General features: G+C 41.6%; 1 protein-coding gene across 2 annotated transcripts in view; it reads right to left on the bottom strand.

Annotated features, from left to right (window-relative positions):
* LOC115470968 (zinc finger protein 276-like) overlaps positions 1-13,893 on the bottom strand; it is a 31,756-nt gene that overhangs the window by 16,308 nt on the left and 1,555 nt on the right. For both annotated transcript variants that reach the window (XM_030204616.1, XM_030204615.1), the window contains exons 2-5: positions 10,419-10,728; positions 7,781-7,830; positions 7,089-7,592; positions 685-763 (exon numbers count right to left, since the gene is read on the bottom strand). In XM_030204616.1, the coding sequence (XP_030060476.1) occupies positions 685-763; positions 7,089-7,592; positions 7,781-7,830; positions 10,419-10,728 (943 nt within the window). The remainder of the gene's footprint in view (positions 1-684; positions 764-7,088; positions 7,593-7,780; positions 7,831-10,418; positions 10,729-13,893) is intronic.

Raw genomic sequence — 13,893 nt, 5'->3', positions numbered from 1 at the left:
CAGAGAAAAGGTCCGTGGACTGATCCCCGGGAGTCTATCACCGGCCACAGGCGTTGACCTCTATGGTGCAGGCTGTGGACTGCACTCTGGGGAGTTGGGCCTGTATAAAGAATTCCCTCTGCACCAGACCAACCTGCCCCATCTGCTAAAGGTAGAGAAATACTGTCAAGTTCCAGGCTGCACCACTCATAGCAGGGATATCACTGGAAGACGACAGCTTCTCTACCTCAATCTGCTGGTGGTGTTGGACTGGTCTACCAGGATGAAAAGAAAAAAGGAATGTAGAATTTTTCATAGCAGTAATCCTCTGGCCCAGGAACTGCTGTCCTCTTGGATGTTCAGCTTCAAAGGGTATCCTACAACTGGGCCATCTGTTTTCCAACAAAAGTAAAACTAACCTCCCTAAAGGACTCAAATTTACAAAAACTATCTAAGCAAAGTAAAAAAAAATAAAAATAAAATAAAAAAAATAACCCACACATTTCCAGCATCAGAACAAAGAACTTAAAATTTTTTTTCAGGTTAATGTACAACTGCCAACTCCCCTCCTACCAGCCAACATCAGGTCTCTTATTAATACCTCTTTGTACAAGTCTGCGTGTTTGAGGGGTGGGGGTAGAAGGGAAGAAAATTCTGTGAAGGAGCCAGCAGGGCTGTTTCTATGCTAGGTTTGCTTCATCTCACCTGTCAGAGAGGCCACAAAACTCATCCTTCACTGGATAACTTGCTGCCGGGGATGGAGTCTGCATTCTGCTCACCTGTTCTGGGAGAAACCAAAACAAAACAGCAGAAGCTATGTAGTACAGCCAAACAGATGGATCACCAGTTACTGAATGTTGTATTGTAGAGCCAACCAGGCACAGCAGAAACCTTAGAAAGGCTCCCAAAACAGATTTCCCCTGCACTACTCAGGAGCACAATGACTACAGCCTGAAGAAGTTCTTTCATATGGGTTCAGCCAGAGGTAACCCAATCCCTGAAGAACTGAGAAGTGTGTCTGGATGGTGATTGTCCAATTTGAGAGGGAATCTCACTCTAAATTGTTGCACTCTGGCACAAAAACGTTTGCCCCCCCCCCCCCCCCCCCAACTGATTTCAGCTAAATGTTCTTCATACAAGGAAAATCTAAGTCTCTGTTTTTGTCTTGAATTCAATCGGTTAGTAGGGAATGTAAAGCAAGTGCCCTAAATCTTCAGCATTTTGACCATGAAAACGTTTAAAAACCAAGCATGCTACTTTAAAATATGTACATGAATTTACTATATTCAGATGCTTGGTTTTTTTGGTATGTATTCTGAGTTTCAATAAAAATTGAATAATAAAAAAAAAAAAGAAAAGACATTTGGACTGAGAGGCTCTGTGGACGCTGGAATTCTTTACCATTTTCACTTAGAGGTCAAATACACTTGCTAAAAATGATTATTCTAACAAACTGGTTATAAGTCCTCCAACATCTGCCTTTGATTTTGAAAAAGAAGGATCTGCAGATGCGGAACAAAATCCTTCATAAATTTTGTGGTCTAAAAAAACAAGGTTGCCCTTGCCCCAGCTTAGCCTCTCTTGCGGAGAGGGTGGTCTGGGTTTGCCGGACTTGAAGTATTATAATGTGGCAAGCAATATGCGACGAGTAAGAGACTGGATTTTTCACACCTCCTTTTATCGTGACATGGAATATGAGAGACAAATTTGTGATGACATATCTCCAAATTTGATACATGCTAGAACGTCACATATCCCAAAAGTTTTGAGAAAACATGTTTTGTTGAAAGCGTTGCGTTGGGCCTGGTATCACTTTAGGAAGCGCTATGGTTTTCCAGCACTATGCTCCCGTTACTTACCGATTTTGAGCAATACAGACTTTCCTCCTGGGCAGTCATCAGCATGCTTTAAGGAGTGGACACAGCAACTTCAGCATGTCATTGAGGAAGACAACGAGTTGGGACTGACTATTCTGTCCTCTGCTGAGAATACAAGGATTTACGATCTTTCTCAGTGTCTTCGGTATTCTTATTAGCAACGACATTATGCAGAAACTCAGCCGAGATCTTTCCCAGCAGCATTTACAGAATCCGACTTTGATGACGTTTGGGAGATACCAGCAGTGACAAAAGGGCTACTATGCCATCATTATAGTGCTCTGATAAAACCTAGAGGCCTTCACCCATTTTATCGAGTAGTTGCTTTGTGGATAACAGACTTTGGTTATCAGAATATTAACCACTTTTTGCGTAGTTTACAGGCGTTCTCAATTAGCGAAGAGCACTGAGTTACAGGAACTACATTATAAATTTCTTTTGAGAAATGGGATGCCCTACTCATGGATCTTGTGTTAAATGTGGCAGCCCTGATACGTCTTATAAACATTATGTTTGGGATTGCGTTATCAATTAGCCGTTTTTGGTGGACATTTTGAGCACATTTTGAATGTACCACTGTAATTGGCAAGCGACCCCACAACTATGCCTGTTGGACAACGCAGCCAAGATTTCAAGAGGTACACGTGTGTCGCATCTCTTTTACGTAAAGCTTTAATGATAGTAAAACATTGTATAATGGCCCAATGGATACAACCAGAAGAACCAACTTTGACATAATGGCGCAATTTTATGCATGAATTGTTGCAGATAGAATGTCTGTTGAACACTGCAGTCGACTATATCGTAGAAGATTTCTTAAGACTTAGGCAGCCTTTATGGACACTCTTACCACTCAAGTGCATTCTACCATAGTGAACAATTTGGACGCTTAATTTTCGTATATATTGATGTATTTTCTCTGTGTCGAGGGTTAATAGTTTTTTGGATTTCAATCTTTGCATGTGTTGTGATATCGCTTTTGCATTTTCAGTTGCACTGGGATTTTATATACTTTGGAAAAGGTTTAATAAAAATATTTAAACATAAAAAAGAAAGACATCTTATGCTAAATTTAGAAATGCCTTAAAAACCAACTTTTTCAAATAGCTTTTGGGGATTACAGGAGGACTGCAATTCTCTTGGTCAAAACTAGAGTGGATGATACTTCTGCTATGAGTGATTGTTTTCTTTCCTATTTTAAATGGATTTCTATTTCTTACGATATAGTTTATTAAATATCATTGGCTGCCTGTCTCCTATAGATGCACGTTTAAAGCACTTAGTTTAGCACAAAAAAGCTCTGTGGGAGCAGGAGCCATCATATTTGAGTACATGCACTGTTTTATACACACCAGTAAGGTGTTTTAAGTCATTTCAAGGTCATAGAATGCCAGTACCTTCATTGTCAAGGGCACGTTGGATGGTCACACAGGAGAGAGGTTTTTCTCTGGCAGGCACCAGCTCAAGGAGATTCGGGCAGAAACTGTTTATCAGCAAAGTAAGATCTCACTAAAAAAACACACTTTTTCAAGTTGGCCTTTGGTTTGTAGTCCCAGGAGGTAGGAGGTCTAGTTAGCACTCATTAAGCCGTATTATGTTCTGAGTAGTAATGATTGTGTATGACAGAGTGAATGACCCTCAATGTATACGTGCTAGGTCTTTTGCTATTTTAAATTTTAAGTTTGTTTTAATTAAATATTTGAATTTCCCTGTAAACTGCTCAGATTTGAAAAGGTGGACGGTATATCAAGTCTTAAATATTATCAAACTGCTTTAACCTGTCTGTCAGAAAATTAGACCCTAGTATCAGGTAACTAAGATTTGAATTGTTCTTCACAATGTACATCGGCTTGAATTTGTCTGCATTAAATTTCGTCTGCCATTTGGATGCCCAGTCTTCCAATTTCATGAGGTCTTCTTCCAATTTTTCACAATCCACACGTGTTTTAACAATCTTGAATAGTTTTGTGTTATCTGCAAATTTAACCATCTCACTCATCGTTCCAATTTCCAGATCATTTAAGTTAGTCCAATAAAAAAGGTATCTTATTTTCTTTTCTATGTTGTATTTTATTTCTATTGATTACCTTTAAAAGTGGACTAACACTGCTACCACATCTCTCAGATCATTTATAAATATGTTAAGTAGCACCAGTCCCAGTACAGATCCCTGCGGCACTCTACTTTGATTCACCCTCCTCCATTGAAAGAAATGGCCATTTAACCCTTACCCTCTTATCTGTCTAATAACCAATTCCTAATGCACAACAGAACCTTGCCTCCTACGCCATAACTCTAATTTTCTCTGGAATCTCTCATAAGGAACTTTGTCAAATGGTTTCTGAAAATCTAGATATACTACGTCAACCAGCTCACCTTTATCCACATGTTTATTCACGCCTTCGAATACATGAAGCAAACTATTGAGGCAAGACTTCCCTCGGCTGAACCCATGCTGACTCTGTCCCATTAAACCAGGTTTGTCTCTATGTTCCGTAATTCTTTTCTTTATAATAGTTTCCACTATTTTACCCGGCACAGACATCAAGCTTACTGGTCTGCAATTTACCAGATTACCCGGTAAGCCCGACGACAGTGCCAAAAAATTATAGACTGGTAAGGCCAATGTTAGTGCCAGATAAAATAGTGGAAACTATTATGAAGAATAAAATTACAAAGAACACACAGACAAACCTGGTTTAATGGGACAGAGTCAGCATAGGTTCAGCCAAGGGAAATCTTGCCTCACCAGTCTGCTTCATTTCTTTGAAGGCGTGAATAAACATGTGGATAAAGGTGAGCCAGTTGATGTAGTGTATCTAGATTTCCTCACGAGAGACTCCTGAGAAAATTAAAGAGTTATGGGCTGCTTTGACATCCCTCTGCTCTTTTTCTCTAGACTGAGGTCTTCTTCCTGTTCAGTTGTCTGCACTCTTCTCATCACCCTTCTGTCCATCATGTGTTGCTCCCTTGGATTTTGTAACCCCAAACGTAAACTGAACAGAAGACAAATGTTTCACAGAACATCCAAGTTCAGCCATCGCTAGCTTAAAAGACAGGCAAATCTCTCTTTTCCAGAGCCTTGCTACACTCCAGGAAATCCTTAACACAGTAACATAGTAGATGACGGCAGAAAAAGACCTGCACGGTCCATCCAGTCTGCCCAACAAGATAAACTCATACAGTGGGGGAAATAAGTATTTGATCCCTTGCTGATTTTGTAAGTTTGCCCACTGACAAAGACATGAGCAGCCCATAATTGAAGGGTAGGTTATTGGTAACAGTGAGAGATAGCACATCACAAATTAAATCCGGAAAATCACATTGTGCAAAGTATATGAATTTATTTGCATTCTGCAGAGGGAAATAAGTATTTGATCCCCCACCAACCAGTAAGAGATCTGGCCCCTACAGACCAGGTAGATGCTCCAAATCAAACTCGTTACCTGCATGACAGACAGCTGTCGGCAATGGTCACCTGTATGAAAGACACCTGTCCACAGACTCAGTGAATCAGTCAGACTCTAACCTCTACAAAATGGCCAAGAGCAAGGAGCTGTCTAAGGATGTCAGGGACAAGATCATACACCTGCACAAGGCTGGAATGGGCTACAAAACCATCAGTAAGACGCTGGGCGAGAAGGAGACAACTGTTGGTGCCATAGTAAGAAAATGGAAGAAGTACAAAATGACTGTCAATCGACAAAGATCTGGGGCTCCATGCAAAATCTCACCTCGTGGGGTATCCTTGATCATGAGGAAGGTTAGAAATCAGCCTACAACTACAAGGGGGGAACTTGTCAATGATCTCAAGGCAGCTGGGACCACTGTCACCACGAAAACCATTGGTAACACATTACGACATAACGGATTGCAATCCTGCAGTGCCCGCAAGATCCCCCTGCTCCGGAAGGCACATGTGACGGCCCGTCTGAAGTTTGCCAGTGAACACCTGGATGATGCCGAGAGTGATTGGGAGAAGGTGCTGTGGTCAGATGAGACAAAAATTGAGCTCTTTGGCATGAACTCAACTCGCCGTGTTTGGAGGAAGAGAAATGCTGCCTATGACCCAAAGAACACCGTCCCCACTGTCAAGCATGGAGGTGGAAATGTTATGTTTTGGGGGTGTTTCTCTGCTAAGGGCACAGGACTACTTCACCGCATCAATGGGAGAATGGATGGGGCCATGTACCGTACAATTCTGAGTGACAACCTCCTTCCCTCCGCCAGGGCCTTAAAAATGGGTCGTGGCTGGGTCTTCCAGCACGACAATGACCCAAAACATACAGCCAAGGCAACAAAGGAGTGGCTCAGGAAGAAGCACATTAGGGTCATGGAGTGGCCTAGCCAGTCACCAGACCTTAATCCCATTGAAAACTTATGGAGGGAGCTGAAGATGCGAGTTGCCAAGCGACAGCCCAGAACTCTTAATGATTTAGAGATGATCTGCAAAGAGGAGTGGACCAAAATTCCTCCTGACATGTGTGCAAACCTCATCATCAACTACAGAAGACGTCTGACCGCTGTGCTTGCCAACAAGGGTTTTTGCCACCAAGTATTAGGTCTTGTTTGCCAGAGGGATTAAATACTTATTTCCCTCTGCAGAATGCAAATAAATTCATATACTTTCCACAATGTGATTTTCCGGATTTAATTTGTGATGTGCTATCTCTCACTGTTACCAATAATCTACCCTTCAATTATGGGCTGCTCATGTCTTTGTCAGTGGGCAAACTTACAAAATCAGCAAGGGATCAAATACTTATTTCCCCCACTGTATGTGCTACTTTTTGTGTATACCTTACCTTGATTTGTATCTGCCATTTTCAGGGCACAGACCGTAGAAGTCTGCCCAGCACTAGCCCCGCCTCCCACCACCGGCTCTGCCACCCAATCTTGGCTAAGATGCCGAGGATCCATTCCTTCTGAACAGGATTCCTTTATGTTTATCCCACGCATGTTTGAATTCCGTTACCGTTTTCATCTCCACCACCTCCTACGGGAGGGCATTCCAAGTATCCATCACTCTCTCCGTGAAAAAATACTTCCTGACATTTTTCTTAAGGTGTAGAAGCCTTGTCACTAAACATTGCTCCTTTCATAATAATTATCCAGAGATTCTCTCCTACTGTATGTTACAGGACCCTGCCGATAACATCAGAAATTGGCTTACTGCACTATGGCATGTTCATGCAAGAGACTGAACTGCATACAGTTAGAGAGAGCTCTTACCTTGCACATCATCGGAAAGCGAGACAGACTGCTGTGACTCACACTCCTGCACGGAGGCCTCATCCTCCAGCTCTGCAAAAGATGAATTCCTGCATTGCGCCGGGCACGTCTCGGAGCTCACCGATTCTGAGGGGGCCACGTTGTTGCCAGCGTTCTCACAGGTATTCACTGCTGACGGCACAGGCTGGGGCTCTATCCCAGAAGAAGGGTCAGCTCCAATGCTGTCCACACTCTCATCTCTGTCAGTCAGAACCTGGGCCGTGCTATTGTTCCACGCCCATTTAACGGACAAAGCGTTCTCAATAAGAAACGTACTGCAGTCGGAATCGGTGGCCATGACATAGTCGTGTCCATCGCCACATCCCCACACGGCTCGAATGATCCCGCAGTACTGGGAGGATAAGACGCTCTGCAAATCTGGCACAGACTGACAGTTCCCGGCATGGTTATGAGTCCACGTGACCAAACTGTGTAAGCACTGAGGACTAGATGTGATCAGATCAACTGTTCAAACAAAAAGAAAAAAAAAAATAATGTTATACATACAGCCCGTTATTCCAGCAACTGATAATGAGGTTAAACAATGCAGTATCTGATATTAACACTATCAACTTACTCAACCTCACAAGCCAGTTGCTCAAGTAAAGCAGGTCTCAATACTGTAATTAAAAGCAGTTTTCAAGTTTCCTTACCCAAGTAGGTTCCTCTTTCAGCACCTGTCAGAGTCTGGGTGGAACTGGCCCTGTACACATCAAACAGAACAATGTTCAGCAACATCATGGGAGAGGAGGCAACGTCCTATTCTGAACTGGGGACTGGTTAAAACAACAGAGGAGAGAGAAGAGCTAAATGGTCAGTTTTCTCAATGGAGAAAGGTAAATAATGCAGCACCTTGAGGATCTGTACTGGAACCAGTGCTTTTAACACATTCAGAAATCACCTAGAAAAGGGAGCAATGAGTGAGGTGACCACACCTGCAGGTGACACAGAATTAGTCAAAGCTGTTAAATCACAAGTGTGAGAAACTGCAAAGACCTTGTATGACAGGAGCCAGGGCATCTAACGGTTAGGTATTTATTTGGATTTATAAACAGCAAATGACATTTTATGTAGACAAGAGCAAAATAGTCCTAACTACAGGCAACTGTATGTGATGCTGGTTTCAGTATGAGGCATCGCCCCCTACATTGTGGACAATATGTGGACTGCAGTGAAAAAATGCAAACAATGTTAGGAATTAGGCAGAGATCCATAGTGAGGCTGCATCTTCAGAGCAGTTCTGCTCAACTACCTCAAAAGAGGTAGAACTAGAAAAGGTACAAAATGGAACAGCTCCCCTGTGATGAAACACTAAACAGACTAAAGATATTCAGCCTGGAGAACACTATGAGAGGTCTATAAACCCCAAGAGTGTTTAAATGAGAAGTGATGACATTTTACAATCTTAGCTACGAAGACCCCTCAAATGTTATGGTCACAGGTAATTCAATACGTTCCAGGTGGGCTCTGTGATCCACTCAGTCCCGGCTAAAGAGATGGAGAAAAAAGGCCTTTGAAGAAAGGAATAGACTGCCAGATCATTTGAAGGAAAGCATTAAAAGGTCTGCTCTCTCTCTAAGCATTATGCTGCTGTGGAGAAGCAGCCTAATGGTTTGTGTAGTGGTCAAAGAACCAGGGGAACTGGGTTCAATTTCCACTTCAGCTCCTTGTGACTCTGGCAAGTCACTTAACCCTCCTTTGCCCCAGGTACAAAATAAGTATCTGTATAGAATACGTAAACTGCTTTGATTGTAGTAAGAGAAAAGTGACGTATCAAATCCCATCCCCTTTCTTACCTGTTTCCAGTATGCATTCTTTTGTTTGATTTTATTTATTTACAGAATGATGTGTTACTTCTATAATTGTATTGCTTTCATTCCCATCTTGATTGGCCCATTTGATGAGCCAATAAGAAGTTACAGAAAGTTTAAGAATAACTGTTTCCTATTTATTTATTATTCATTCATTTCTTGGAATAGTATTAAGACTGAAGGACACTCCATGAACTAAGAAGCAGATTTCAAACAAAATCAGAGTATTGTTTCATTCACTGAATGACTAAGCTCTGGAATTTGTTGTGAAAGAAGTAGACAAGGCATCTAGGATAACTGTTTAAAAAGCGTTTAGGTAAGTTCTTGGAGGAAAAGTCCATAAACATTAGCAAGCAGCTGAACCTGAGAAGGCCACTGTTTATCTCTAGGACTGAACAACAAGTAATGTTACACAATACAACCTTGCAAAATAATTCATAAACTAATTTTTGTAAAGTTTCATATGGTCATATATAGAAAATTTACTCAACATTTTTCCTTTATCATAAGAATTATAACTATAGTATCGATGCACTAAATTGTCTGGATTGTAAGCCACGTTGAACCTGAACTCTGTTTGGGATAATACAGGATACAAATGTCTTTAAAATAACGGGTCTACTCCCAACTCTCAATGCATGGATGAGACAATGGTACAGAAGAGGAATTTAGATTGTCAGGAATTAGGCAACATTCTGGGGAGGGGGGTCCCATTTCCCAAAAGACGAGCTCCACCTTAACCAGGGTAGAAGCAGGCTGCTGGCACAAACATTAAAAAAAAGACAGAGTAGCTTTTAAATTAGAACCTGGAGCAAAGTAGACAGTCACTCAGGACTGCATGGCTCAGAGTGTAGGATACAACCAAGATGGAAGTTAGGGCAACTTGACAGAGAGGCTGCAATAAAGGTAAAAGTAAGCCAGATGCACAGCTGAAACAAACTTACTCAAAGTTGTTAAATCGCATGTAGACTGTAAGAAATTGCTGGAGGACCTTACGAGGTTTGAAGACTGGTCATACAAATGGCAGATGAAATTTAGCAAGATGGGTTTGGAAATTGGCCCTTCAATTTCAGGCTATTGTGCGAATGGTTTGGATATTCAACTTCCAGGAAATCTTAGTGTTCTGTAGAACAATTAAAACAGCCAGACCCTAGCATTTGATCTAGTCCAGTGGCTCCCAAACCTGGTACTGGAAGCATCCCAGTCAGGTTTTCAGGATATCCACAATGAATATTCATGAGAGATTTGTATGCAGTGGGGGCAGTATATGCAAATTTCTCTCATGAATATTCATTGTGGATACTGTGAAAACCTGACCAGCTAAAGTGCCTCCAGGACCAGGTTTGGAAACTACTGATCTAGTACATACCACGGGTGCTCCAATAGCAATGAGCTCATTCATAAGTGGTTTCACATATTTCTCACTGCCATACTATCACTTTGGAACAAGCACATCGTTTGGCACACAAACAGAACCTACCTCCCTTTTGTCTTTGCAAGGCCCATAGGAGAGGCATTAACTTTCTGAATGAATGCTTTGAGAACACTACGACACTTATAAAACTGAGCATGGCAGTTCTTGCAGACAAACTGGGGCAGGGAAGAGTCTTGCTGAACTGGCACTCCAACCAGTTGCTGGAAATCGGTGAAGAACACCTGGTCCACACGTCGCTGCTTCTCCAAGCTCTCGCCAACCACTGGAACCTTCCCAAATGCATTTCGCAAACTCCGGGAGGAAAACTTCCCATGGCAAAGACGGCAATAACCTGTGTTCAGAGTTTTGCCAAGTCCTGCAACAAGCAACAGTAAGATAAAAGAACTTTAATGTTTAGTCCTAAAATTCAACAATTTTGACCTGACCTAGAGGCGTATTTTCAAAGCACTTAGACTTACAAAGGTCCATAGTAACCAATGGAACTTAAGACTAAGTGCTTTGAAAATAAGCCCTCTAGTAACACAGCAGATGATGGCAGACAAAGACCAAATCAACCTATCCGGTCTGCCCATAAGTACACAAGTATTGCCATACTGGGAAAGACCAAAGGTCCATCAAGCCCAGCATCCTGTTTACAACAGTGGCCAATCCAGGTCAAAACTACCTGGCAAGATCCCCAAAAAATACAAAACATTTTATACTGCGTATCCCAGAAATAGTGCATTTTCCCCAAGTCCATTTAATAACGGTCTATGGAGTTTTCCTTTAGGAAGCCGTCCAAACCTTTTTTAAACTCCGCTAAGCTAACCGCCTTTACCACATTCTCTGGCAATGAATTCGAGTTTAATTACACGTTGAGTGAAGAAAACTTTTCTCCGATTTGTTTTAAATTTACTACATTGTAGCTTCATTGCATGCCCCCTAGTCCTAGTATTTTTGGAAAGCGTGAACAGACGCTTCACATCTACCCGTTCAACTCCACTCATTATTTTATAGACCTCTATCACATCTCCCCTCAGCTGCCTTTTCTCCAAGCTGAAGAGCCCTAGCTGCTTTAGCCTTTCCTCATAGGGAAGTCGTCCCATCCCCTTTATCATTTTCGTCTCCCTTCTCTGCACCTTTTCTAATTCCATAAAAATAAAAAATAAAATTGATGTTTATTGGATAAACACTAGGAATACAACACTTCCCCCAGTACTTTCACTTCTCTGCCTCCCTTTCTTGCATCTTCCATGCTAATAACTCCTCAGTTACCCAATTATTACTTACTATGTGTCACGGTGGCACACAGATCTATGTTGCTGTGAAAAGCCAGAACACACTAACTCAAATTTTTTAATCACAGTATGCATCAAGTTTCTCATATTTCTACAAATTAATTAAAAGTGGCAAACTGATTACTGTACAGAACAAACATCACTCCCACATACTAGTAAAAGATAAAATTAGTATTAGTCCAGAATATAAATCAGTTTTCTTGGCCACTCACATTTATATTCTCAAGTTACTTTATTTTGGCTTTTCATGCCGTAGAGCTTCTGTCCTTAGGTTTTTATATCTTGGCCGCCAGCCATAAAATGTGACCACTTCAAAGTTGTCCTAGGTAAGGAGTGATCTCTTTCATCATCCTCCTTGTTGACTAGCTAGACATTAATTGGATTTTGCTCACACCATTTTCAATAATAGCTCAAGGTGAGTTACATTCAGGTTCATTAGGTATTTTCTATCTAAGTGTGTACTAGAGGCAATGGAGGGTTAAATGACTTGCCCAAGATCACATGGAGTAGCAGTGGAATTTACATAAGTAATGCCATACTGGGAAAAGACCAAAGGTCCATCGAGCCCAGTATCCTGTCCCCAACAGCGGCCAATCCAGGTCAAGGGCACTTGGCAAGCTACCCAAACGATACAAGTTATTCCCGAAATTGTGGTGGATTTTTCCCAAGACCATTTAGTAGCGGTCTATGGACTTCTCCTTTAGGAAACCGTCCAACCCTTTTTTAAAGTCTGCCAAGCTAACCGCCTTCACTACATTTTCTGGCAACGAATTCCAGAGTTTAATTATGTGTTGGGTGAAGAAATATTTTCTCCCATTTGTTTTAAATTTATTACACTGTAGTTTCATTGCATGCCCCCTAGTCCTAGTATTTTTGGAAATTGTGAACAGACGCTTCACATCCACCTGTTCCACTCCACTCATTATTTTATATACCTCTATCATGGCTCCCCTCAGCCGTCTCTTCTCCAAGCTGAAAAGCCCCAGCCTCCTTAGTCTTTCCTCACAGGGAAGTCGTCCCATCCCCGCTATCATTTTTGTCGCCCTTCGCTGCACCTTTTCCAGTTCTACTATATCTTTCTTGAGAATTTGAACTGAGCTATTTCTGCACACTACCCTTCTGCACACTAACCTTTTTTTTAGCTCGCAACCTTGCACTCCCACAATAATCCAAAACAGCCACTGAGAACCATGGTGCTGTTAAGGCAGTATCTGGCTTTTAAGGCCCTGCAGTCTTTCTGGATGATGCCCTGCCACCACTTGAGCAAAACAGTGTCTCCGTCAACATAGACTGCCACACACACCCAGTTATATTAGCACCTCTGTTTCTGTTAAGAAATACAGGGGTTGATATGCAGCAGGTTAACGCATTAGTTATGTAACCCACTTGTGAGCACATGGGCTGATGAAAAAAAGAAAGGTATTGTCATACTTGTTATTCCCCTCACCCTTAGCAAATCAATTTTGCGACAATGCACTTGTCCAATTCAAATTTTTTAAAGACAGCTAGCTATGTCTCAGATTGAGCCACATAACTTCAAATGATTAGCCTTTACTTTTTCAGAAAAGCCCTCTGCAGCCTTATGGATAAATAAAAGGTAAGGCAGCGTGTTTATGTTGCAAGGAAAGCAATAAGTTCATGGATTAAATGTTCTATGCATGCATACTATACCTTTATCCTACATACATGCATAAGATAGATTTATATATTTACTAGGATTCGTTGTACCAGCTTTTTGAAGATATTCACTCGAGGTCTTGCTGCACCTCACGCCTGGAATAGACTTGCAGAGACTGTGCGTCTAGCCCCGTCTTTGGCCGTCTTCAAGTCCAAACTTAAAGCCCACCTCTTCACCACTGCTTTTGACTCCTAACCACTGCTGACTTGCCCTGTGCTTTTATCCTCACCTCTTTATTCCCTTACCCTTAATTGTTGTCTGTTTTCCTGTCTTATCTAGATTGTAAGCTCTTTGAGCAGGGACTGTCTTTTTTGTGTATGGTGTACAGTGCTGTGTATGCCTTGTAGTGCTATAGAAATGATTAGTAGTAGTAGGTGGTTAGAGGAAGAATAAGATAAACATAAGCAACAAATTACAGCGATAAAAATATTGAAACAGCAATACAAAGTAAGGCCTAGAATGCTATTATAATGCCAACACAATACCCAATAAAACATTTTAATAGACAGCAGCGTAGGGTGTAAACAAACATGGAACCTATAGATAGAGTAAGAGGAGTAAGAAA

The sequence above is a fragment of the Microcaecilia unicolor genome, chromosome 5, assembly GCF_901765095.1.
Source record: "Microcaecilia unicolor chromosome 5, aMicUni1.1, whole genome shotgun sequence".
In the NCBI taxonomy this organism is placed as follows: domain Eukaryota; kingdom Metazoa; phylum Chordata; class Amphibia; order Gymnophiona; family Siphonopidae; genus Microcaecilia; species Microcaecilia unicolor.
The sequence above is the reverse complement of the archived record's forward strand: the minus strand, read 5'-3'. Positions and strand labels throughout refer to the sequence as shown.